The following is a 27,269-nucleotide window of genomic DNA, read 5'->3' as shown; positions in this document are numbered from 1 at the left end:
GCCTTTTTGACCAGGTGCGAGGTGTTGCAGGTCCATCTCGGCTGTTTTGACACATGGACTCCAGGAACTTTGGGCTTTCCACGCTTTCCACCGCTTCTCCTTGTATGTCGAGGGGGAGGTGGTCCATTGCCTTTGTTCTCCTGAAGTTCAGAATCATCTCCATGTCTTAGAGGTGTTGAGGACCAGGTTGTTGCCCTTGCACCACTCAACTAGATTTTCCACCTTGAGCCTGTAGGCCGTTTCTTCATTATCTGAAATCAGCCCAACTATCGTGGTGTCGTCTGCGAGTTTGATTCTGGAGCTGGAGGCATGGAGGGGACTGCAGTCGTGAGTGAAGAGAGGGAAGAGCATGGGGCTCAGCACACAGCCCTGAGGGGTTCCTCTGTTTAGAATGAGGGTGTAGGAGGTATGGTTAGCAATTTTGACCTGCTTTGGTTGGTTTGTGAGGAAGTCCATGACCCATGAACACAAAGAGGAACCAAGGTCCAGGTTGTTCAGTTTGCTGACCAGTTTGTGAGGGATCACAGTGTTAAATGCAGAGCTAAAATCCACAAATAGCATCTTCACATAACTGTTCTGTTCTTCTAAGTGTGTCAGAGCAGTATGGAGAGCTGTTGCGATGGTATCCTCTGCGGAACAATTTGCTCGGTAGGCAAACTGGTGCTTATCCAGATCAGGTGGGATGATGGTTCTGATGTTTGAAAGCACGAGTTTCTCGAAGCGCTTCATGACTATGGGTGTTAAGGCCACTGACTGATAGTCATTCAGACACTTCACACTTGGTTTCTTGGCCACTGGGATGATGGTGGAGGATTTAAGGCATGTTGGAACTGCAGCTTGTTGTAACGAGAGGTTGAATCTTTTAGCAAACACCTCTGTAAGTTGGTCGGCACGTGTTTTCGGTACCTGGCCAGGCACTCCATGTGGGCCTGCCGCCTCGCCTGCGTTAACTTTCTTCAGGGTGGTCCTCACCTGGTGGTGCTGTAGAACTAGTGTCGACTCTGCTGCAGGTGGGTTGATGAGTGGAACAGACCCTCGCTCTGAGTGTGGAAGCGGGAAAAGTACTGGTTCAGATCATCAGGCAGTTTGGCACCATCACTGGGCAGAAGATTGGTGGTCTTTTAGTCAGTCGGTGCCTTGATGGCGTTCCACATGCTGCGGGGGTTGTTGTCGTCGAATTCATCCTCACTGCGCTGTTTGTACTTGTCCTTTGCTTCCTCGATGCCTCTCTTGAGTTTACCCCGTGCTTTACTGTAGACTAAAAACACAAAACTTAAAAAGCGTTAATTTATTCAATCTGCATTTAGGTTCACTACATGAGCCTTCAGTTCAAACCCAAAATGGTCACGTTGAACAATTGTACCCTCTTTTCAATATTCTTTTCTCAGCTGAAGTGCTGAAAAATTCAGTTTCCCCAGCTAAGGCAACTGTTCCTTTTGGTGCACTTGCAAGGGAATAGTGATCCATAACATAAAATAATGAAAATGTAAATTGTAATGCGGGGGGGTTGTGATAGAAGCGCAGGACTTGAAATCCATAGTTCTGTGCAAGTAAATGTGAGCATTAAGCCAGGTGACAATGTAGTTATTAGTGACTGTGTAGTTATTTTGCACTCGCCTCAGCTTTCTCTAAAGTGACTGAAAAATACTGTATTTAATCATTTAAATAGCCGGGTTATTTTTACTGGAGTAATTCGTGTTAAAGACCTTGCTAAACAGTTCTACAGTAGGATGTGGGATTTGAGAGTGTAGGACAAAACCCCCCTAGGACAAATACTCCTGTAGGACAAATCATTAATGAAATTTTTATTCTTCTGATTATTTGTAGTTTATCAACACTTCTCTGAATTGTAAAATACTACGTTTATTGTATAATGAGACTGCAATAAGGAAGGCGTTGTATTGTAGCATACATTAATACTTGCATTATAAATTTACAGCTCACCTGTTTTACAACATAAAATTATTTTGTACAATCGTAAAAAAAGCATAATTAAAAGAACATCATATCGTATCCTTGAAAAATAAAAAAAGCAATATTAAAAACATCATTGAATGTTTGTGTAGACCTCTAACATCATGTTTCAAAGAGTCCACCAATGGCACAACAAACTTCAAGTTGTTGACATATGGCATTTGCAACAATATGTGCAGGTCTGACCCTGTTGGTCAAAGTGACCGTTTTTATGGTGTTCTTTACCTTGCCTGCTTCAGTCTCGTTAGGATCCGGGTTGTGGTTATGCGCAGTCACAGAAAGTAGTTGCTTTACCTCCAAATCTGAAATAGCGCAAATTTTGCAAAGAAAATGCACGCACACGCACACGCACACGCACACACATTTTCAGAACCGCTTGTCCCATACGGGGTCACGGGGAACCGGAGCCTACCCAGCAACACAGGGCGTAAGGCCAGAGGGGGAGGGGACACACCAAGGACAGGACACCAGTCCATCGCAAGGCACCCCAAGCGGGACTCGAACCCCAGACCTACTGGAGAGGAGGACTGTGGTCCAACCCACTGCGCCACCACACCCCCCTGCCAAAGAAAATGCATTTCTCTAAAAACATTCCCAGCGTATTCCTGTATTGTTTGAACTCTTCTTAGTGTATAATTAGCCTTCTGTACACATTTCAGGGCCTCCTTTATTGTTCTTGATGATCTTCACGGTGCCTGAAGTAGAAGTGATGCCTCTGATTAGGTCTAACACCCTTATATACACACTTGATTTGCCCTCAGAAAAAACAGGGGCTTTTGTCATTTTTGTCATCTTCTAATTGTTCTTGATGATCTCCAAGGTGGAACTGATGCCTCTGATTAGATCCAAGACCAAGTTTTTTCCTACTTTACACTTCAACAGAGAGGCTTTTGTCCTCCTTTCTGTTTAAAATGAAGGGGTTTTGTCCCACTTTGTGTTTCAAAAGAGGGGTTTTTGTCCTACGGGGTTTTGTCTGGACTCTGGGATTTGAACCTGCATCCTCCAAGTGTAAGGTGGCGGCGATCAAGAAATGAACTAGAGATGAAGAAGATGTCTCAAATCATGTGGAAGGCATTTTAGCCCCAAATAAACTGTCTCATAAAAATATTTTTGTAGGCAGCTGATACCGTGCTGGTTAGAGCTGTTGCCTTTGGACCCAAAGGTTGCAGGTTTGAATGTCACCTCCTGCTGTAGTACCCTTGAGCAAAGTACTTATCGTTAAAATTGTTCCAGCAAAACTACCTAGCTGTATAAACTGGTTGGTAATTTTAGGTATCTTAACATTGTAAAGCACTTCTGAATGAATAAATGTAGATGTTTTCCCTGAAGACGTAGAGAGACGCAAATAGTTTCACACTTGGGGTCTATTTTTCATTCCATGAACAGAGTTCTGTAAACCTGTGAAAGAGCAGACACATTACTGCAGTCAGAGTGTGTTTCCCTTAGCTACAAAGCATCGGAATTTAAAATCTGAATGAAAACGAGAACAGAAATGAGAGCCGACAGTATTTGTTTTGGCACTTGAAGGAAACCTGCTCCATAGTGACCACGGGTTTGAGAAATGATGATTTTTCTCAAGTTTGGTCTCTCCTTCGAGGCTGGCAACTCTGCTGCTGTGATCTGTCTGCAGTGATATCGGTGCTGTCATACCGCTCCTGTGACTCAATAATAGTCACTTGAAGAGCCAGCTGTGTCATAAAATGCAGTACAGTATCAGTCGGAACATTATTTGCTTTAAACTCCATGTTTCCGAATTCATGCCTGAAACGCACGAGGCTGTGTAATGTATGAAATGAGTCACAGCTGCAGTTATTTGGGTTACACCTTTTGGATTATTTCCAGTAGCTAAAGTACGTTTTCGGGCGATACAGTGGCGGTGCAGGTAGCGCTGCTGCCTCGCAGCTCCTGGGCTGGTTGGATGTGGGTTCAGATCCAGCTCAGCCTTTGTGGAGTTTGGAGGTTCTCCATGTGTCTCTCTGAGTTTCCTCCCACAGTCCAAAGACGTGTCTTTGAGGTGATTTGGAGATACTAAATTGGCTGTTGTGTGTGTGTGTGTGTGTGTGTGTGAATGGCTACCCTGCAATGGACTGGCGTCCCATCCAGGTTTAACCCTTCCTAGCCTGATGCCCAGGGTAAAATACATTTTCATTGTGGGACAAAAGTTCCAAGTACCTAAAGTGTATTATTCAATGTTATTAATAACACAATTCCTGCGCTGGAAACATGGCAACATCGTGCAGAATAATGAAAAACTTAAAAATACATTTAATTTTCAGAGAGTGTGTACTGTCTCAACTATCCTCAGCGTAGATCTTGAATTTTAATCACTTCATAATTAAGGATAAATTTTGATTACGTCATTATTAGGGATACTTTTGCACCCCTGTCAAGTAATAAAAGCTGCTCCAGGGTATTTATGCAGTTTTAAACTATTGTCTTTTTATTCAGCTGTGAAATGTGTTCAGGATCAAGCTTTCGGTTTAAATTGGCCTTTGATGGAGCGCTTGTGCGAAGACACTTCATTTTTTGGCAAACGATGCAGTCTGTCTGCATGCTGTCATGTTTACAAAAGCCGTAAGACGTGCAGAAGTCTCTGAGATAATTTCCCAAATATGAATGTGTCACAGAAAAAGATGACATGTCGAAGAACGATTGCTGTTGCGAAGTTGGCAGTTCCTTGTCATCAAACCCAAGGTTCTTCCTGTTATTCTTACATTTCGTCTTTGCTTTATGTTGTGAGGGAGCGCACTGCAGCACTCTGACTCATCAGCGGGTAGGGATAATCTCTCTCTGCTGGACCCTCGATGGGGGGTAACCAGCCTTTGTTTCTCATTCTCTGTTGGAGGAACAGAGAAGATCTGCAGAACACCACCTGGGCATCCTGTAGGATCTCTTCTTCCTGGGAAAAGCATCAGGTCTTCGGGATGCGGGCAACCGGTCGATGAGCAGGCTGTACAGTTCAGCTCGTGCTGTGTCCTGTGTTCGTGTCCTCTACACCACACCCACCCACCCCCCAGGGACTCTTGGCTCTTATTGATCTTGCTGAAAGTCAGCCAGGAACATAGAGGTTATTAAACCATTCGGTGTGGATCCTTATTTCCTACTTTGCCTTGGGAAAGATGGCTTCAAGGATCAACTCTCGGACATAGTTTTTTTTTTTTTTTTTTTTTCCAAGCCCTGCATGATTTACTGAGCTCTAGGGTTTGTCCTACATCTTTTGTCTTGCTGTTACTCTATACATGACTTGAACTCAGGGAGGTAACATGATGGCTGAATTGAAAGCGTTTGCGTAACATGAACTTCCTTTTGTGTCTCCCAGCCTCTTTACTTGTTCGACTATAAAATGGTTATCAGCATAAAGTTATGGAATAAATGGTAAAACTTTGATTTATAGGACTAGATGAAAACATCACTGTTGAGATCTGTTGGAGAAAACTTAATTATCATGCAATCGCACAGTGATAGTAGGGAGAAACCCGAATAGCTCATTAGTAACCCTAAGAACTTCTGACTTAAAACACAACACACCTACTGAGCTTAGGCTCAGTATGATAACTAAAGTGTGCATAATGGAGTGATTTCTTTTATTCATGAGGTGCAGAGCCACAGAGTGATATTTTATGGAAACAGCCTCTCATTTGCAGCGGCTTTGCTGGGTGTGTCAGAGCCCTTTTAGAAAGGACGTGCTGAAGAGCAAGAGATGGTTATAGTATAAGGAGACACTTAGGAATTGTCGCAGGCTGCACCTTTGACCCTTTCTTCAACTTCGTAGTGCTATAGCAAAAACTGCGGTATTCCACAGAGTTAAAATCATACCTGTGTACAACTGAGCATGGTACCCTTTTCGGATGATTCTATGAATCATAGCGGACTAATAACTGTCGGTACTCAAAGTTGTTGCTGTTGCTGGATTAATGTACCGAAGCCTTTTAAAGGTGTAACTCTCAGCACCGCCATTTCCCTAATTGCTCTGGACGAGTATGACAGCAAAACGAGCCCTTTCCGCCATCTGATGTCTTCAGACGTCTTTTCCCAGCATCTCCGTGGCTGTGGAGCTGTGGTCGCCCCACGCACCTTGTTAGATCTGAAGCTCAAAGGTACACGCGGGCCATCTTTTTCATGGAACACCATGGAAACAGCCTTCGCAGCCAGCGTCAAAGCTATCAGCCGTCCATTGAACATGTGGCCTTGAATGCATTCCGCTTAAATCGAACCAAAATAATGATTCATACGAAATCTCGGGACATAACGATCAAGGTTTGACTACCTGCCTGCAAAGATTTGTTTGACGGCCCTCGCTGTCCTCTGGGTATCATTCTTCTCCGCCAAATTTTTATGTCAAAGCGCTGAACGGGAAGTCTCATCTTCTCTTTTCGTGTTTGTGGATATGATGATTTTTGTTTCTTACACTTATGGAACCTTTGTTCTGCATTTGTGATGTCATGTGTCGTCATGACGACGTGTATTTTTTTAGTTACAATGGCGTTAATGTTTTTCTTATACGTTTGGCCATATGCTGTGATGTGAGCTGAGCAAAATTATGTCTCTGCACCATAACAGGGAAGATGGAATGAAATGAAAACGTTTTTCTTTTGCCTCTAAATCAGAGAAGACCAAGCGGCGTGATTGTAATTTTAGCACTGTGGACTAGACAGCTCAGCATCATGGGAGAAGTCTTTTACTGTAGTGTTTAGGGTCGTCACTTTGGAATCTAAAGGTTGTTCGTTCAACTCCTGCTCCTGATTGCTATTATGAATAAAGTATTAGTTAAAAAAAAAACACATAAAACAGATTAAAATGATCTTTAAAATGAAAGGAAATTCCATTCTATGTCAAATAAGAGTTCTGTTTTCCTCTGGAAAGTTTAGTACAGATGCTCCTCGATTAACGATGGGGTTACGTTCCGATAAACCCATCGCAAGTGGAAAAAGAATGCAGTACCACGCCTACCTAACATCATAGCCTAGCCTACCTTAAATGTGCTCAGAACACTTACCATGGCCTATAGCTGGGCAAATATAAGCAGGAGACACACATGGGAGTTTAGTTGACATGATGGGATGCAAAAACACAAAATAAAAAATGCTTTCAACACAGTATTGGTTGTTTATACTCGTTCGCCTGATCGCTGCGGAGACTGCGAGTGTGGTTGAGAGTATGCTGTGGCCCGCTGCCATCGCCCAGCATCGGGAGAGAGTATTGTACCGCATATCACAAGCACGGGAACAGATCGAAATTCAAAATTCGAAGTCCGGATTCTATCGAATGCGTATTGCTATTGTATCCTTGTAAGTTCGAAAAATCGTAAGTCGAACCATCGTAAGCAGAGGAGCATCTGTATAATAAACAAGAGTGTAACCCTACGATGGATTGGCGTCCCGTCCAGGGTGTACCCCTCCGCCTAGTGCCCAGTGATTCTACGATCGGCTTTGGACCTCTGAGACCCCTGCACAAGGGGTTAATAAAAGTGAGTGAATTAGAACCGGAATGACACCTTGACGGGTTTCAGAATGAACAGGAAGGTGTTACCTAAGCTGTCACAACAGGTGCTTGAGAGATGGGGGCTTTCTGGTGATTAAGGGCTGCTCGAAGTGGAGAAAACTGTTCAAAACATTAGGCAATGTGCGGTTTAGAGAAATACTGCATCTATGGGTCATTGTCGATAATACGCTGGGATGTTCAGTAAAGGTGGGCAAAACACAAATGAGCAACATCAGTGACACATATTAGAGTGCCAGGTGGGGGTGGCGGCGGGGAATATATTCTACCATTTACATAACACCCCTCACCTTTTCATAAGGCACCTGTGACATTCTCTGCATGCGCTGCAGCATTAGAGAATAAAAACTGACATGTACCTACATTTCTTTTTTTTTTTTAGAATTATTCTGGTCTTTTTAAATGTGTCTATGCTGAAGTAGAGTACTAATAGTAGGTTGTGCACTGTCTTCATATGCCGTTATTTGAATTCTGGGTACAGAGAAAAAAAAATGTTTATTCTCATAAACCTGAGATATTGTTTGTGCTGAGTTCTTCATGGTCACCAGTGTCTTCATCTTTACAGTTTGGGTCAAATGGCTCATATGTAAATACAGTGCTGTTTGACGGTATGTGAATTCTATAGGGATGGCCAGTCTCAGTGCTAAATCTTAAAATGAACTTATGAAATGAATAAAAAACTTTGATTTACACTCCTGATTCTATTTGCCTGCTTAGTTTAACCAGTGAAACTTGGGGTTCCCTTGTTTTTGCACCTGCGCTAATTCAGTGTTTCTACCACACAGTTGGAAGAGTTCTAAAATCCTGTTTTCACTTTGTTGTTATGGCTTATTGATGGTAGACAGATGAGGAGAAAAAATGAATTTAAACGATTTTGGCATAAGGCTACAGCACAAAAAAAGAAGAAAAAAGGGCTGCAATACTTTCTGAAAGCACTGTACTTCCAAAAGCACCCTATGGATATACAGAGCCTATGTATCTTTGTAACAGTTTAAAAACGCTGGCCACGGGCAACACAATCTTTGACTAACATCTTCTTCTATTTTTAAATTCTTCTTAAGAAATTCTTCAGAGTGAATTTTAGAAGTTTCCCTTTGTGCTTTTTGAGGAACTGGGAAATACTGTTCTTCTTTGCAGCCTATTAGCCCTCAGGCTGTTTGTAAGGATATATTCAAGTGTGTTCAATAATTTTTTAATAGATGGGCAAAATATACTGTATATGAAATAAATCTTTTTCATTGAGGGGTTCTGATTTACTTTGAAAACGTCGTTGTACATCAAGTGCTCTCTTTGAGTATGTATGTGTACTGGTAGTAATAATAAAAAGAATACATACTTTCTTGCTGTTCGAAGACGCACTGCCAGTGTATGGTAAGATAACCTTGACAAGATAAGACTATTCTAATTTGCATTTTTTCATCCTGAAAGAGACAGAGGGAACTGGCACTTGCTCGGAATTACTGTTTCGAGGTTGCCAATAAATCAGTGCTGTGGGGTCGAAGTCGGAGTCATGGAGTTTCCTTTGTTTCAAATTATTGGCATTATGGAATCAAACAGCCGTTATGTGTGTTTTCCCTGTTTCTACTATCTTGTTACTGGAGCTGTTGAGCATCACCATATCCTTTACTGCATGTTTTTTTTTTTTTTGTGATTAAACAAAATATTGAAGCACCAATATGAATAAACCCCAACCAAAAAAAAAAAAAAAAACCCACATCTTTTCTCATGCGGCTGCCTACCCCGTCCCCTGTCTGTGGATCCCATTACCCCCTGGACGCTGCTTTGAACCCATCTCAATTGTTCACAACTCTTATTTTGGTCCATTAGCTATTAGAGCTGAAATGTACTGTTCCCATGCTGTACCCCAACGCTCATGTAAACAGGAAGACTGATGTTGGCTACTAACCTGCACCTCTGCTACCACACCAAATGGTACATTTGAGGTAATCCAGTTGTACGACACACATGTGGTTTACAGTTTGAAACGCTTTTTGAAATGCGCTGGCATTTTCTTTGCTATGTTTATTATCGATTTTTTCGTCCCTAACTTTACAAAACCATGACCCAAACCCAACTTAATGTTTGCAGCCTATATCCAACCTAATGCACATTTTAATCCGGTTATGAGAAATTTAACATACTCTGTGGATGCAACAGACACCAAGTTCTTGATCCGTTTCTTCACTTAAACTGAGGCCAAGAATGTTTTTTGGAGGTTTTTGTGTTTTCCTGGAAGTACTATAGTGTAATATATTCTAGTACAGAATTGCATAGTAATGCAACGGATGAGATTAGGTGTCACACGCACATCCTCAGCACAACCGCAAGCACCTGATCACAATCAATGCAGCTGGGTATAAAGGGCACCAGTCCACCGCTCCCCGGTTGCAGAATCTCATTGAGACAACCGTCCACACCGCACTCGTACCTTGCCTGCCCTGCTCTCTACGTTTCCCTCCCTCGTTCTTTCTCGCCCGTCTCCCTGGCCTTGTATCAAGTCTCCCACGGCCACGATCATCCCTCATCCATCCGACCGCATCTCAGGATCATCTTGGAACGATGTTCGCCCCTTGATTTTGACCCTTAGCCCGTCCCCACTATGATCTTTGCTTTGCCCCAAGAACTACCGCCTGAACGATTCTGCATCTGGGTCCACTCTCCCGCTCCCCGACGTGCTGGCGTCACATTAGTTCCTTTAACTGGTCCATGTGAAGGTTCCAACTTTAAATCTCTCTCCTTCTGCAGTGCTGATAATTAAGATTTTTGCTCTGGAAGGCTCCAGTAAGAGCACAAAACTCTGTAACTGACTGCATGATTCTAAGTAGCTTAACACACAACCTAACATCGTAAATGGACAAAGGACAAAGGTTTCAGCAAAATAAAAAATATTAATGATGTCAAGTATATTTCTGAAAGCCACACCTGTACCCAGCACTAACGTCCACATCCTCTCTGAAGTCATGAATGTGTAAAAAAAGCACAGTAGCAGGTCACACAACAAATTGCAAAAATAATGTTGTGCCTAAGCTTGGAACCCGTGACCTCGGTATTACCGCAGCAGACACAACATACGGTGGTAACAATAACTCTTCCGAAGAAGCGTGATTAAATGCAACCAAGTTGAACTGGCTCATCTTCCAAATGAACCGCCATAAATCTCCGCATCTCCCCGACGGTCGCTTTGTTGACTCTGAAGGAGGATGTCCCTATGATAATAAACCCTTTGCCAAACGGATAATTGGAACCCGCTGTGAGTTTATGTGAGTTATGAACTCTCTCTGTTGAGATTTGTATCAGAAATGATACCTGTGATTTGAGTTGTGTTCCCATGGGCCGCAGAGGCTCTGCGCTGCAAATCGTACATATTAAAGAGCTACTTTCGTTGCGGCTCATTTGCATACAGTTCAAAGCCTGTCGGTACTGTGTGACTGTACTGTACCTCTGACATCATGGGGGGTGGTATTCACCTTGAGACTTCTACAGCCTTTGTGGTGATTAAGCTACAACGGGCCATGGGAGGCAGTGCAGACTTGGATGCCATGAGAATGAGCTGTGTTTATGCGTGGGAGATGTTCGTCAAAGAAGGAGCGTCACACCGAGGTGACTGACGCAGACTGGGCTTCGAAAAGCTGGAGGCCAAGCATAGGCTGCTTCTTCCAGGTGCTCGTTTTCAAGTTTATTCGCAGGAACATCTCGATAATTAGGCTTCTGTTATCGTCCATCTCTTGTGACCTTTTCCACTTCCTCCTTTGGCCCTCCGTATTCGCCTTCTGCCCCCGAGGGGACTCCGCGTTAGCGACTGTTGACCTGAGTTTGTCAGCATCTCTTGACGTGTGTGACCAGTGCCGCTGTTACTCACTGGTCCTCACGTGTCCTGCTTCACTGGTTGCGAGAAGACAGGCGTTCCTTTGTGGAAGAGTCGCAACAATAAACTATAATAAGACTATTATGTATTCCGTCGAAAAAGGCAGACGATGACAAGACTAATTCAGGAGTTTCTGTTTTAGATGTGTTTGTTCAATGAACCGAAAACAGAACGCTTATTCTGAAAATGACATCTCAGTACCAAGGTGTGATGCATGTATTTTGCTTAGTAACCTGAAATTATTATGATAATAAAATGTATGACTTTCAGTCGTAGCAGCTATAACACATCCTTCATTTAGTCTTTTGTCTTTTTATTGTAGTCGCTCATTCCAAAATGTATCATCCCTCTGCGTGGCAACTCAAGGATGACAGCTGAAGCGGAATCTTTCTTCTAATCTGCTGAATAGAAAATTATGGCAATGAATAAAAAAAATAGTTTACTGTGAAATGTGGTGAATAAATCTTCTGAGCCAATGAATTTCTCAGTTAAGAAGCACAAACAGCACACTATTAAATTAGTATTGTATTTCATTCATTGCTGAATATTTTTTTTTCTTTTGCAGGTGCGATCTAAGCTGATGTGTGATATAATAGCAGAGATCCAAAAAGACAAAGATCGGTGCTTATTAGAGATGGAAAACGAAAATGTCACCTCAGGTACATCTTTTTTTTCTTACTTCTTGAGCATTAAGTACCAAATGTCTGTGAAATTCAGTCTTGTTTGCAGCTCGTTGTCGAATGGTGTCAGAATGGATGTGTGGCCAAAATACCACACAAGTCTCCTTCTGGTGGTTGGAGCTCACAGGCTGATCAGTGTATGACTAATGAATCGCTTATTTATGTCCAAGGCAGCAGTATTTTATTTTACATTTACATTTTTTCATTTAACTGATGCTTTTCTCCAAAGCGATTTACAATGTTAAGGTTACAATTATTTTTAAATTTTATTTTTCTTTAAATTCTATTTGTAAATATATATATAGAAATTGTATAGGGGTGCGGTGGCGCAGTGGGTTGGACCACAGTCCTCCTCTCCGGTGGGTCTGGGGTTCGAGTCCTGCTTGGGGTGCCTTGTGATGGACTGGCGTCCCGTCCTGGGTGTGTCCCCTCCCCCTCCGGCCTTACGCTCTGTGTTACCGGGTAGGCTCTGGTTCCCCGTGATCCTGTATGGGACAAGCGGTTCAGAAAGTGTGTGTGTGTGTGTGTGTGTATATAGAAATTTTATTTATATATTTTATTTATTTATAAATTTTATTTTCTAATTGGTCTCATCACAGTTGTAATAGACTGTATGTACATTTATGACCAAAACACACATTTGCACATACATTGTGCATCCCTTCGCAGCCACTCTCTTAGTTCATAGACAGAATGTACCCAGTCATTAGCATCTGCTTTCGAATCCTCTCCATCCTGCATTGACGGCACGTGCCGTAAAGCCCAAAGTGTCCTCCATGAATTATTCGGAATACCTCCGAGGTGCGTGTGTTTATGTAAAATGCTGTAAAGGTTTGGACAGTATCACGAATGCAAGAGGAGACTGCAGTCAGTCTGGACAACTTTTTGGACACACATGTCGAGTCCTCAGTATTAGTTCTGTTTGGAATAAATATTTTGTATTCAAGGCTTTATAACAAAGTTCTTCCCTAAACATATAAGCTTATCTCAATGTAAACAACTCATTTCCATGATAATATACAGAATAAATGTCTCAACTTGAATAAGTGTTTGAATGAAGGATTTGGTCCAGCAGGTTGTCCTTGGCTGCCGGTTCATGGGTTCAAAGATTAAAACCAGAAATAGAAACGAAAGGTATGTAGCATCTGTATCTTGTTAATGATGGCACTGAATGATAAACCGATGGCTAAAATATGTAATGACGTCACACTCTTGCCTGCAGTTCTTACCTTAATAGAATATATCATTTTACGCAATTTATTTCCATTATATCATGCAGAATAATTGTCTCAGTTCGAATAAATCTTTGAATTAAAACCTCTCCCCATACTAATTATTAAAATGCCCTCTGAGCTGCCCTGATTTTCTCCTGTTAATAACTGAAACAGCTCATGTTAAACTGGCTTTCAAATTAAAACAATAATATTGTATTATTGCTTAGCTAATGCTTCAAAGTAGAGCCTTAGGGGGTAACTGGTAGAGTAGCAGTTAGAGCTGTTTCCTTGGTTCCCAAGGTTACTGCCTCGCATTACCTGGGCTGCTTGGACGTAGGTTCGAGTCTGGCTCAGTCTTTGTGGAGTTTGCATGTTCTCCCTGTATCTGTGGTCAACTCTTCCAGCTGTGGACTTAGAGGTTGTGGGGTCTAGTTGTCCAGCCCTGTTGTAGTTACCATGATCAGGGCACCTACCCTGATTTTTTCTGCTAAAAGTTACACTGATTTACCCAGTTAGGTATGTCACTCTATAGTGTTTTTGGTTAGTTTTGAGAAGTTTTTCCTAAATCAACACATGTAAATTAATGTTGGGAGGAGATTTATGATGATCTGAGATGTGTTGTGTTTACTTGGGTTAGACCAATGGACACTGTAAACCTAAATGCCGATATTGTCTAGATTGTGTATGATTGTTTGATTATTGGTGCATTTGAGTGATTGGTGCACTTCCAGTTTTGACTGATTGATGCATTTTAAACTCCCAGTCTTTGCTCTTCATTCACTTTGACCCGGAACTAACCCTGAAAGACGACTCACAGGCACACCTCAGAAATTAAGATTTTAATAAGACATAATAATTTACATGCATAAGTGGATTGTCCCTATTAAAAAAGTCCCTGTTCATTTTAGGAAATTTCTGATGATTCTTCTTACTGATACCTCTGAATGGGACTGGTAAATGTTTTCATTATAAGTGAAGAGGTGAATTATTTTGGGCTTTAGAGTAGTGTCTCTTACGGGTTATGCTCTACAGTCCAATATGAGGAACCTCTCACAGCTGTTTTGGAGTCATTTGTGGCTCAGAAAAGTATCTATTTTGGAGCAGAGCACCATTTTTAACTGAATACTTTGGCTGGCTCTGGTAGTGGAATTAAGACATTCATCATAAGATGATGGAAGCCATCCTTTGTGCGAGCACAGAACTTTAATAATAAATTCAGATCCACCTAAGGGAATAAGCACATGTGGTTCATATATACAGAGAACTGAGCTGCTGACATAAATCTTTTGTACAGTATATAATTTTATAGCCAGTATTTGTACACGTGGCTAACACAGTTTTCATCATTTCTAAAGCATATCACTGCATCACTATCATCTAGTCGTAACCCTGCTCTAAAGTCTTTGAAATGGAACTTAATTTGTTGGTTTTGCATGGACTGCTTGTGAAATAACAGCTGCAAATTTACATCCATCAGACCGCAAAGAGATATTTCAGTTCATGTGGGTAAAACCACAAATATTTCTGTGCATTAATTCCCCCGATGCTTCTCTCCAGAGTAACTTACCCTGTTAAGCTACTTGCAATTGTTTGCACTTCTTGGTAGTTTTACTGAAGTAATTAGAGCTAAGAAACTGTATCACAGCAGTAAGTGAGACTCAAACCAGCGATTTCCACACTGGAAGGCAGCAGCTCGAACTGATACGCTATCGGTTGCTCTCAGTGTGTTTATTGAACACGCAGTTGATGGTTCAAACCATCAGAGTGGCCACCTTTATTTCCCAGTTGTCTCCAGAGCTGTGATTGTGCATGACTGGTTATACTCTGGTCCGTTATGTTTACCATAGTGCATGATAAAAATGATTAGATGCAATATCTTAATGTAAACAAACTCCTGTTCGGAACCTTAAGCACTTACATACATTTGATAAGTCCTTTGCATTGTGGATATTTGTGCAGCTCTGCTTGGCACATTACTTATTTAACTCAGAGCTCAACTTTAAAAAAAATGAATGAGTAATAAAATTATTAGAACTTGCCAAGCAAATGCAATGGGTATTGTTCAATATTAGAGCACTTATGAAAAATTCATGCATGGAAGTTATTTGTGCGAATATGGAAGTTATTTATGCGTTACAGGTGATCAGGGCAGCAGGTGAGGTGCAGTGTTTGGGGCTGTTGCTTTGTACGGGGACATGGTTCGAGGATCTGCTTCGGCTATAGCGCTCTTGGTCAAGGTACTTGATTTGATGCAGTAAGTAAATCCTGCTGTATAAATAGGTAAATCATTCTAAAGATGAATATGAACGTTAGTCACCCTAGACAGGGGTGTGAAAAAACAAGTCTGTGGATACTTCCACTTCTCACTCGTGTCCTCTCTTCATAAAGAAAATAAAAGTAATTATTGATGATAATTAAACGTTTTAGTACATGAGATAGCAAATGATAAAACATTTCAAAAACAACTTGAGCAAAAAGAAAGACACAGCTGATGACTGAAGCTACAGATTTAGCACAAAAATAATTTTATTTTTATTTATTTATTATTAATTAATTAACTTTTTATTTTGACTGTCATTCTCAGTCGAAATTTTACACCTTAAAAATTGTAAGCGAGGTTGTCGCCGAGGCCTGTTATTTTTCACCACCTGGTTTAAACTCCGATAGCCTTTTAAAACATTGCTTGTTATAACACACCCTTCCTTTTGACTCCGCTCTGAAAAGACAACGTCGGAGAATTAGCGAATTCACGTAAGTTCCTTGTTTCACTATCAAATTAGCTATAAAAATGTCTCATTTGTAAAGAAAAGAAACGCAAGATGAGAGATAACAGTCTAATAACAGTCACACATGCACAACAGACACAAACTCAGCCGAGACACAAAAACAAGAATTACTGCATTTTTACTGCTGGCAAGGGTATGACGTCATTGCGCTTTTTAGCCATAATTTTATCATTCAGTGTCATCATGAACACGATGCAGATGCTACATACCTTTCGTTTCTATTTCTGGTTTTAATCTTTTATGAACTGGCAGCCAAGGACAACCAGGACAAGGACAAGGACCAAATCCTTCATTCAAACATTTAAAGTTAAGACATTTATTCTGTATATTATCATGGAAATGAGTTGTTTACATTGAGATAAGCTTATATGTTTAGGGAAGAACTTTGTTATAAAACCCGAATGCAAAATATTTATTCCAAACAGAACTAATACTGAGGACTCGACATGTGCGTCCAAAAAGTTGTCCAGACTGACTGCAGTCTCCTCTTGCATTCGTGATACTGTCCAAACCTTTTCAGCATTTTGCATAAACACGCACACACCTCGGAGGTATTTCAAATAATTCGCCGTGAACACGTTGGGCCATGCTGTAAATAAACAACATTTTGAAGAAAATACTTCTTCTTCTACTGTGATTGGAAGGTGTTTTTCTGAATAACTTCTTTCATGGAGATACCTCTCATGAAAAAAGCATAGCTCTAACTCTAACCCTAACCCTAACCCTGACTCTAAAGTATTTGTTACGTGATGTGGCTGGAAATGCACATAACTTCCACCACAGATGCTCAGTTCATAATTCATGATAATCACCTTTACCAGTTATATTTTTATCCTGAGAACTACTGAAAATGGTTATTATGATCATCTGTGAGGGATAGATGTACACACTCATGTACTACATTTTAGAAAACACTCTTTTGGAAACAATGCAGTGGTTAAACATCAAGAATTTCCTCTTAAGGTTCATTAGTGATGAAAGTAATGTAAAAACTTACAGTAATTGGTAAGGGAATATGGTTTACCTTCAATGACGATACAGTTTTGGTAGGTTTAGTCAAATGTGATTTTCTTCTAATATATCATGATGTACTTGTAATGTTTTTCTTTGAAGATGACCCTTAGTTCCATTTGTACTACAGGTGGTAGTCTAGTAATGCAGTAATAAAGAGGGTAAGATATGGTAAATGATGAAAACACAAGTCAAGGGCAGCTGGTAGTTGTAGGTCTTAATCCACCCTCAAGCTGTAGTACCCTTCAGTGATTTACTTACCCTAAAGGACTCCAGTGAAATTACCATGCTGTGTAAATGAGTAAATAATTATAGGAAACTTAACATTGTACGTTACTTTGGAGAAAAATATCAGTTGAAGGAATAAATGCAATGTAAATGTGTTCAAGAGGAAGCGCCGTCATCTCAAAAACCTCTTCTCCATCTTTAGCTGCCTCTGGATTTGTATGTAGGGACAGGCTGGGATTCTTCTGCCTTCACTGAGCCCTTGCGCACACGCGCACACACACACACACACACACACACACACACACACACACACACACACACACACACACACAGAGTTCTGACCTTGTTATATTGGCAATGAGATGGTTAAAACTTCAGTCCTCTGGAAGTCAGTTTATGTTGATGCATCACAGTAGCCCGACTAAAATATTATCATTCACTTCCAAGTGACGAGACAGGAAGGATTATTTTCAAGAATTTTCCATCAGACGTCATGTTTTCTGAATGTGTACTTCTAACCCCACACAGAGTCTTCCAGTAGTCCTGCCCCCCCCTCCCCGTGTCCTGACGTGTCCTCACATGCATTTCCTTTTCCAGGTTGTCAAGGCATGTGGGACTTCATGATCTGCTGGCCCTCGGCCAGGCTTGGAGAAGTGGTGACAGTAGCCTGCCCAAATTACTTCAGCTCCTTCAGCTTCATCAGTAAGGGTAAAACTTCCTGGTCTTACTGCCCTCGGTCACAAAAATATCTACGTGACATTGCGTCACCAAATTAAAAACTCATATAAACACAGTTTTATCATAGAAACTGGTAAATATCTGCATTGTTAAAACTATTGTAGGATTACTGTTTTAATAAGATAGATATTAGCATTAATATATAATATAATAATATAATTACTCCCTTATGGATTGATTTCCCAATAACTGTCTGTTTATTTAGGCAGGAATTGCAAAGTATGCACATTTGGATATTTTGGTTTTTGGCAGTATAGAAATATCTTTTCCCGCATTAATATTTGCTTTTGGGAACAATTTGTCGCTTTTTTGTATTTTGTTTAATTTTAGTGAAACCAGAATTATGAAATAATGTATATGCAGCTGAACTATTTAGCAAATGAATACATTCCCTAAACAAGAGGTTTCTCAGTCTAATGCAAATAGCCATTATATGTATTTTTAACAATTAGCCTGTTCTTCAACGTTTATTTCATTTCCCATTTTTTATTGCGACAGCAGCAACGGTGGGTCACAGCAACATACAGAATAAGACAGAATAACATTGAAACTGTCACTACAAACATAAATCACGGAAGGGGAACAATGTTTCACAGACGTGATCAACAGCTGTTACGCAAGTCAGTTAATTGAGGAAGTATGAACCCACAAACCCAGTTATGAACTCATCATGTGACATTTTTTAAAGTCATGTAAAGAGCATGTATCAGTAAAATCGATAATTATTGGGACCGATTACTTGTTAAGGACGAGGAAGGTAACGTCTTCTCGGGAAACGGTGTGTTTGAAAATAATTTGACCATAAACTATGAGGTATCAAGTGAGGTGTAAAGCCTGACAATTCTCCACGAAGGCAAGTGTCATAAACAAGGGCCTTCTTTCTTGGGTAAACGGGTTAACTGGGTCGAAACCCTCATAAGGCTGTTGTAAATTTGATTTGTGACGACACAATGAAATTAAACTGTCGCTAAGCTGATACAGTCGACGTAAAGCGTCGCGTTAATGCTCACTTGGAGCAAAACAGATGCAACAGTGAGATGAGCTCCTGGTTAAATGAGGTCACGTGTTTCAATGTTCTAACACCTCGATCTAGTAGCTTTGACGTAATTCACGAATTCGCTGTTGTCGCTTGGTTTGCTCAGGTGCAAATTGGAGTATTTCGGTTTGTTGTCTGTTTTTATATACAATTTCGTCACAATGGAAAGACACAGATATGTTCCTTCTGCAGCCTCGTGTAGACGAGACAACGTTTTTGTTTAACGCTGAGGATGGATTCTTGTTTGGGAGTCATTTGGAAAGAGTGTACAGTGCATTTTTTCTCACTTTACTACAAAGCTGTTGAAATTTCATCTGGTTGTATGTCTTTACATTTATTCTGCTTTGTTCATCAGCAACGGTTCATTTTGAGATAAAGCCTGCATGATTTCACAGTGCGGAGTCACTATAATGAAACCCACGGTGATCCTTAATATAACCCTTGAAATGCTTATAATATAAAAAAATACTTGAAACGTATAGACAGTGTGAAGTTCATGCGGAAGTTCTTCAGGGAGACCGTGTTGAGACTTGAAGTTAAACAAACGTCAAGCCATGCTTTCGTGACATTTCTTTGCGGTGTTTTTTGTAAGAAATGTCTTGAGTAAATATACAGTGTATTTATGTGAAGTCTACTGGAAATAAGGAAGTAAATCATGTACAGAGTATTGTACTAATGAATTTGATCCCATGATAATATGTTTAAGAATCCAGAAAGAGGTGTGCTTGGAAGGGGAATATCCCAATGGAAGGGCCATAATTAGGAGGTTGATGATTAATAAACGTGGTGATGGCAGCAGCTCTTCTTGCTCAATAGCAAAACTCTGGGTGGTACCAAGTATTTTGCCTTCATCTATCTATCTATCTATCTATCTATCTATCTATCCATCTATCTATCTATCTAGGCTTTATAAGATGAAAGCATGCAAATTTTTTCAAAAAGTAAACAGAAGTGTGGAACAAATTTCAACATGAAATACAGCCAAAAACGGCAGATCAAAACAAAGCACGCTTAAAATATCAGAAAAGAATTCAAACTCCTGATCATCAGAAGCAAAAAGAAACATGAAACAGGAATAACTGTCGTACATTTGGTTAAAGTAATTTAAAGTCGAGAATTGAGTTGAGCAGATATCTAACATTGCTGTGTCCTTCCATGTAGCTACATGTCAATATTTCCTATGCAAGCAGAGAACATCTAGAAGGTTCTAATGGAGCAGAGCTCTGTGTAGAGACAGTCTCCATTAAAACAGTGAAAAAATCCAGCCTGCATATGTACGATTCACTCTTTAATAAATAAGGTGCAAGTAAAAAATACTTTCATATGGCTAGATGAGGCTGCCTTTACTGTGCTTGCCTGCATTTCTAATTAGCCCCTGGTAAATAGTCTTTTGGTTATTAATTACTGATAGCATCTGTTGATAGAAGAATCCATTAAAGCCACTATAAATTGCCAAAAAAAAAAATTCTAAGGAAAGGAAAATATTTCTCTCTTGGTAGGACAGAACGTGTATGGAATTCTCTCCTTCTTAGCACCGGTTGTCAAGCTCCGGTGATTCAGGGGCTGTTTCTTGAGTCGTGGTGGAACTCCACTGACTGCGGAGCTCTGAAACAGCCACTGGTGAGGAAACTTCTAGGGCTCTGAGCCACTAAGACCATCAGAGTTGACAAGCTTTGCCAGATTGCCATGTCTGAGCTCCTGGGCTCGCTCAGCATTTCTGTAGGATGTGCATCGTAAAGACAGCGTGAGCAGCATAGCAAATAGAAGTTAGTCTTAAAGAGGGAAAACACCGAAAGCAAGTTACCAGGCCGGACCGTAGTACTTTACTGCACCCAAACCGTACGATACCATTTCACTGACACATTAGTGCATTTTATTTATTTCCTCCAGTTGTGTATTCATGAGCTGAAGGACTTCAGGGGCTTATAAAGTTATTTCTGTGCCGCACATGGAACCTAATATATGAGCTTTAGATTTTAATCTATATTTATATATTTTTGCCACTCAATTTTCCACGCATAAGAAGGTCACACAGCATACTGATATCGCAATGGTTCAAATTTTGAGAAGTGTGAGCGATAAAAATGCGAGAAGTGATGAAATTGCCATTCTAGTCACAGGGAATTAAAAAAGGCTAAGATATTATTTTTCTTTTATTGTGAACAGATAATGTCCAAAGGGCTTCATTAAGTATTTTGGTTCACGTATAACCTACCTTTGTGTAGCATATGAATTCTGGACAGAGCATATAATTGACACAAAAAGGCAAATTCATGAACTGTGATTTCTACTGTATCTCCAACCAGTTATACGTTTGTGCCAGAACTGTACGCGACAGAAGCAAAGTATTATTTCTAATTCTTCAAATTAATTTAAAGGTTTAATTTCACAAAACAGAAGGAAAAAAAACATTTTTTCCAGATTTCGTCCCTGGTAAAGCTAGCCAGGCCTCGTTGACTCACTCGAAAAAAACTGTTCGTTTCAGACTGAAACAGCGAATTGCAATGGAATTTGGGATGGTTTAGTTCGGAAAGGTCAGGGACTTACTCTTCATTATGTGCTCTCTCCCAGTGATGGCATTTCTCAGAAATGAATATTTGGGAAAGTATTAGTTTAAGTGGGAGCATCAAAAAATATGTAACAATTCCACCAGACAACACATAAAGTTTCCTTTACTTTTCCGGTCCGACCTCCTCTTTCTATTTCTTAAATTTTTAAACATTTGTTAATTACCTCTATTTTTTAAAAGTTTGGCATATTTAAATATCCTAAATATCATACCCTTTTACTGAAATGTATATTTATGCATTTATACGTTCATTTTTAAAATTGTCGCTACTTTTTTAACTAATATCCCATATGGATTTAGTCCAAATGCCCAAGAAGCCACACATTTAAATAAAGAAAATACATAAAGAATGATTTGTCTGTATGGGGGTGCAGTGGGTTGGACCACAGTCCTGCTGTCCGGTGGGTCTGGGGTTCGAGTCCTGCTTGGGGTGCCTTATGACAGACCGGCGTCCTGTCCTGGGTGTGTCCCCTCTGGCCTTACGCCCTGTGTTGCTGGGTTAGGCTTCCGTGACCCTGTATGGGACAAGCGGTTCTGAAAATGTGTGTGTGATTCGTCTGTTAGAGGGCTTGTATGTTTTTGATTTGCTAACGTAAAAGAGACAAAAAAACAGGGTCTTCTCAATTTCATTACCCAGCTTGAAAATATTGTTTTGAGTGGTTTATGGCCGACACGTCATCCTCTTGCTCAGAAATGGGATTAAGGAATCCAGAGCGAGACACTGGATTTATACCCCCTGTTTAGGGATTTATACTCCCCTTTTAGCCCAGGGTTCACGAATAAGATAACTTCCGTGATCTTTCCCAGATGGTGATGGGAGGTGACCTGTCAGCTCTGCTCTGTTGTACCCTGGGGCTTTGATGTGAAAACAGATAAATTGCAGAGGTTTGTTGGTGCCACGCAAGTTCAGTATATTTTACTGCCATGTCAAAGGATCTCTTCCCTGCACTTATTGCGCAGCTCGGCTGGGAAGCTATGGCACGAGCAGAGAAGAGACGGCTGAAGATGCGGAGTTGACGCGCAAATGTAACTGGCACTAAAAGGGGAGCGATTTTTCTTTATTTATTTTTTAAATATATAAACCTTTTTCACGTTTCTATTTTATATAGTAGTGTTGTAGTTTCTGGGTTCACAATTCTGACATTGAGATGTAATCTGCGTTTCAGCCTTGCATTAACATCAATGTATTTCTTTTTTCTTTAAATCTTTAAAGCCCTCTCCCATCTGCATAAAGATTTATATAAAAAAAAAAAAAACAGTATTGGCTGCTTCCGTGAATTTGGGTAATGGAATGATCGCCGATACAAACAAAGCATCGTGTGTTATTTTCTGCCCATTTGTCCTGTCCCTGCTGGGCGACGGATCATCGTGCAGAGATGTGATTTCATGAGCGTGACCTTAAAATGGCTCTGCATCATTTTAGAACATTTTTAAAAAAATCTTTGTCGTCCGTATGAAACTGATATTTCGCTTGAATTATAAGCAGTTTTTTTCCATATGGATGCAGCACTGACATTCCAGTGTGAGCACCTCTGTGCACGGTCATACTTCTACCTGGGGGTAAAAAAGAGAATTTGAGAAGAACCCAGGGAAATATAAGACGCAGCATACCCCTATAACCTGGACATGTTGCGCTTACTCCATTGGTATTCCTGAGCAAATGCATTGATTGAGTGCCGCATGCTTTTAATACATCAAATCTGGCCGCCATTTATTTCATGAAGCTGCTGTGGAACCTAGAAGCTGTTGAGTGCAGTTGTGATGCGAATGATGAAGATTCCAGCCTCAGCAGATCCCTTCACATTAATACATCCCTCTCATAAGCAATGAGCGCAGGAGACACTCTCCATTTATCAGTTAGTCTATGCCATGGGGTGGCACGGTGGAACAGGGAGTAGCGCGACTCTCTCACAGCGCCAGGGTGGTGTGAGAGGACATGGGTTTGATCCCCACTCAATCTGTGTGGAGTTTGCATGTTCTCCCTGTGTCTGTGTGGGTTTCATCCAGGTGCTCTGGTTTCCTCCCACGCTCCAAAGATAGTGTGTGAGTGACAGAGAGAGTGTGTGTGTTCCACTGATGTATGGATGAGTGACCCAGTGTAAGTAGTGTATCTAGGAGTGTAAGTCACCATGGTGAATAAGGTGTGTGGACTGATAACACTACACAGAGTTCATTAGTCTCTTTGGAGAAAAGCATCTGCTAAATAAATACATGTAAATGTAGTCCACCCTCTAATTCCTTGACTTTTGAGTCATTTTATGCTCCTTGGGCAAAAGGGAAATTCAGTCTGAGACCCGCAGAGTTTTTTCCTGCTCCATAACACTTGAAATGTTAGTGAGTATTCCAGTTGTCAGTGGTGGAATGACTGGTGAACAATTAACACACCGTTATCAAAAATAATTTATTATAAGCAACTTTTGCTAAGGATGCTGTTCAGAATGGCCAGATGGGATCCTTCTTCGCTCTCCATCCTAAACATGACCATTAAACTGTTTTGAATGCTGGCGAAGCTACATTCCACGTCTTGCATCTTAATTTCCTGTTTACGCTGCACCATTCAGGAATCTGGAGTCTTTCCAGCAGAAAGGTCTCCCAGAGATCATAGGTCATGAATTTATTCTTCTTCACCTCTTTTACATGGATACTCTGTGATTTTGAAGGACCTTTTCCATCAAGTACGGAAGAAGACAAACAAATGTGTTTCTCAATATTTCTCGGAATACGTCCTGGCTTGTGAGACGCACAGATGTTCGTCCATGTTTGATGACCTGAGCAAGCATTCATTTTACGTAATATTTTTAAATATCCCTGCAAGAAAGGGAAAGAAGGCCCCTCTTGGGTTTCATAATTATTCTTACTTTACCGCAATTTGCTGCTTCTCATTTTTTTTGTACTTTTTATAACGCTTGATGCTCAGTGCTGCATCTTCATGCCGCAGCTTGAGAGAGTAATGGTGTGCAAGCCCGTCAAGATGGATCATTAGATTATTTGAGGGTTATATGACATTTTGAGGGGGCGTGGTGGTGCGGATGGTTCAGCAGTGGCCCCCTTCGTGGCAGGTCTGGGGTTCGAGCCCTGCTTGGGGTGTCTTGCGGTGGCCTGGCGTCCCATCCTGGGTGTGCCCCCTTGGCCTTGAGCCCTGTGTTGCCAGGTTAGGCTCCGGCTCGGGACGAGCGGTTGTTAACAATACATGGATGACATTCTGAACATCTGAGGAAGAGAAACACCTGGGCTGTAGAACATCTGCTGGAAATTGTGCCGTAAGCCTGTTAAAGAGGTGATGTACAACAGAGGAAAAACGTCTGTTACCATGGTAGACATGCAGGGACTCTTTTTCCGAAATATTCAACAGTGAGCTACAAATGTGCAGTTATAATTTCTGGAATACAGAAGTCTAACACTTTTCTCTAAAGCAACTTACAGTGATTTACCCATTTATGTAGCTGGGTGACTTCACTGGAGCAATGGAGAGTAAGCACCTTGTTCAAGGATTCTATAGCTGGAGATGAAATTTGAACCAGCAACCTTCAGGTTCGAATCTGAAGCTCTAACCACTACGCTACCAGCTGGCTTTTTTCATCATTGGTATAGAGCATTTTACGCATCGCGTGAGCTCACTTCAACGCGTTGAAATTTCGCTCCCAAAATGAAGTGCGCATCGCATATTTGCGTTATCCGCAAACGGAGCGAAGGGCCAACGGACTTTTAAACCGAGGGGGAAAGGTCACCGATTTCCCTCCCTCCATGGACCAATGTCTGACCTTCGCTTGAACCAGAGAACGGGTTCTGCCCTCTACGGAAGGGATTCCGCTCAGATTTATGGAGACGTTGTCTTTCTTTTTAAAAAAAATTAAGACATTTCTTGTCGATAAAAGCTGCCCAGAAACCTGCTGCAAAAATGTAAAGGTTTAATAATTCTTTCCCCTTGTGGGTCTTTCCATTCCCCGAGTTCCTAGAAGACCCTTCAGAGAGAAAGCTCTGAAAGAACACATGCTGGGGTGATTAACTCGTAAATGACGGCCGAATGCTCATCCTCTTGTTCTGCTGGACCACGAAAGCATTCCTCCAGCAATTCCTCGTTCAAAACACGTTCGTCAGCGGGCTGGATGACCTCTGAGGGCCTCTATTTCCTCGAGTCCCGCTTTGCGATTGCAGTCAGGTGACTTCTGCACATGTAACTAGTCAGACAACATAGAATGATTCCTGCAGCCCTGGAATGGAACTTATTTTTATTCTACCAGGTTAATTATAGCAAATTTTCATTTTTGTGTATTTTAGACACTAGGATTTTGAATGTGTAAACGAACGAATATAAGAGTTGATGTTTGGGAGCCTGAAGGGCTGCACTACAAACTGTCTGTTGCTTTACTTCAGCTCTTAATTGTTTTACTGCGGTAATTATTTACATAGGCAGTCACTTCACGTGGGGTTTCGCAAGTAAACCTGGCACGTTGGCTTTTTTTCCCCTCCAAAACCTGCTGGATTGCAGTGCTTTGGGATCACGATTTGTAAACCTGATACAGACTGTGTCATCGCTGGAGAAAATACCGACATTGAGCTTAGACTTAGAGTGACACGGTTTAAGAAACCAGACGGGTTCCGCGCCATTTCCTTCTCCTCCTTACTCCCTTCGCTCATTTTCTTTCTTTCAGCTCTCATGTAGAATTTTTAAAAACATCTTCTAGACAGTGTCATCTTTGGAGGAGGTAGTATTTTTACTTCTGCAATCCTCTCTGTTACTGAAGAAATGGCAGCTAATAGTGTGGTGGTTGGTGCTGCTCCTTTGGACCTGAAGGTTGTGGGTTCAGATCCCTTTTCCTGGTGTTGTAACTCTTGAGCAAGGTGCTTTCCCTAAATCCCTCCAGTAAAATTACCCAGCTCTATAAGTGGGTAGATAATCATAAGTTTCTTTAGAAAAAAGCCTCGGCTAAACAAATAAAAGTACAGTCTGGCCAAGGTGATCTGACTTTGTCATCTGCTCCTTTTTGGGGATTTATATTTATTCATTTAGCTGATGGTTTTCTCCAAAGCAACTTACAATTAATTACCCATTTATACAGCTGGGTAATTTTACTGGAGCAATTTAGGATAAATATATTGCTCAAGGGTACTACAGCCAGCAGTGGGGAATCAAACCTGTAACCTTCTGGTCTAAAGGCTGTAGTGATAACCAATACATTACCAGCTGTCACTGTTCTTATTGTAGTACCTTATAAAAATCCTAGTATATAGTTTTTTTTAACTGTTATTAGTGTATCTTTTCCCAAAAAGGTTAAAATATACTACTGGATACAGTTTTTAATGTCAGTAACACAAGGTTTTATTCTGATCCCAAACTTTTGGCACATGATTTATGCACAAAATATCTTCTAATTATACATATGAGTTAATATAAAAGGATTGGCAGTGAAATCTGATAAATGTTGAAAGCTTGTTGTATATAACTGTCCTTCATGTCAGATGACCTCGATTTTCATTGTCTGTTTCTTATTTACTAAGGGGTTTCCTATTCAGCATCAAAACATTTTCAGTCATTATTAACTGTTTTGTTGTGAGTATCAACTATGTTGTCTTTATATTGAACTGAATTTTAACGTTCAAGTTATTCGTGTTTAGAAACACACAAAAATAAGCTACATAAAAAGGTTTATTATACTGTGCCCAACTCT

The 27,269-nt window shown here is 40.8% G+C and overlaps 1 protein-coding gene across 4 annotated transcripts in view; it reads left to right on the top strand.

Annotated features, from left to right (window-relative positions):
- vipr1a (vasoactive intestinal peptide receptor 1a) overlaps window positions 1-27,269 on the top strand; it is a 67,794-nt gene that overhangs the window by 3,136 nt on the left and 37,389 nt on the right. For 2 of the 4 annotated variants that reach the window (XM_018741714.2, XM_018741712.2), the window contains exons 2-3: window positions 11,904-11,997; window positions 17,855-17,959. In XM_018741714.2, the coding sequence (XP_018597230.1) occupies window positions 11,904-11,997; window positions 17,855-17,959 (199 nt within the window). Of the gene's footprint in view, window positions 1-11,903; window positions 11,998-17,854; window positions 17,966-27,269 lie in introns of all 4 variants that reach the window. The other 2 variants (XM_018741713.2, XM_018741711.2) reach the window with 1 other exon arrangement.

Source organism: Scleropages formosus, chromosome 7 (assembly GCF_900964775.1).
Source record: "Scleropages formosus chromosome 7, fSclFor1.1, whole genome shotgun sequence".
Classification (NCBI taxonomy): Eukaryota; Metazoa; Chordata; class Actinopteri; order Osteoglossiformes; family Osteoglossidae; genus Scleropages; species Scleropages formosus.
This window is presented reverse-complemented; position numbering and strand designations above follow the sequence as displayed.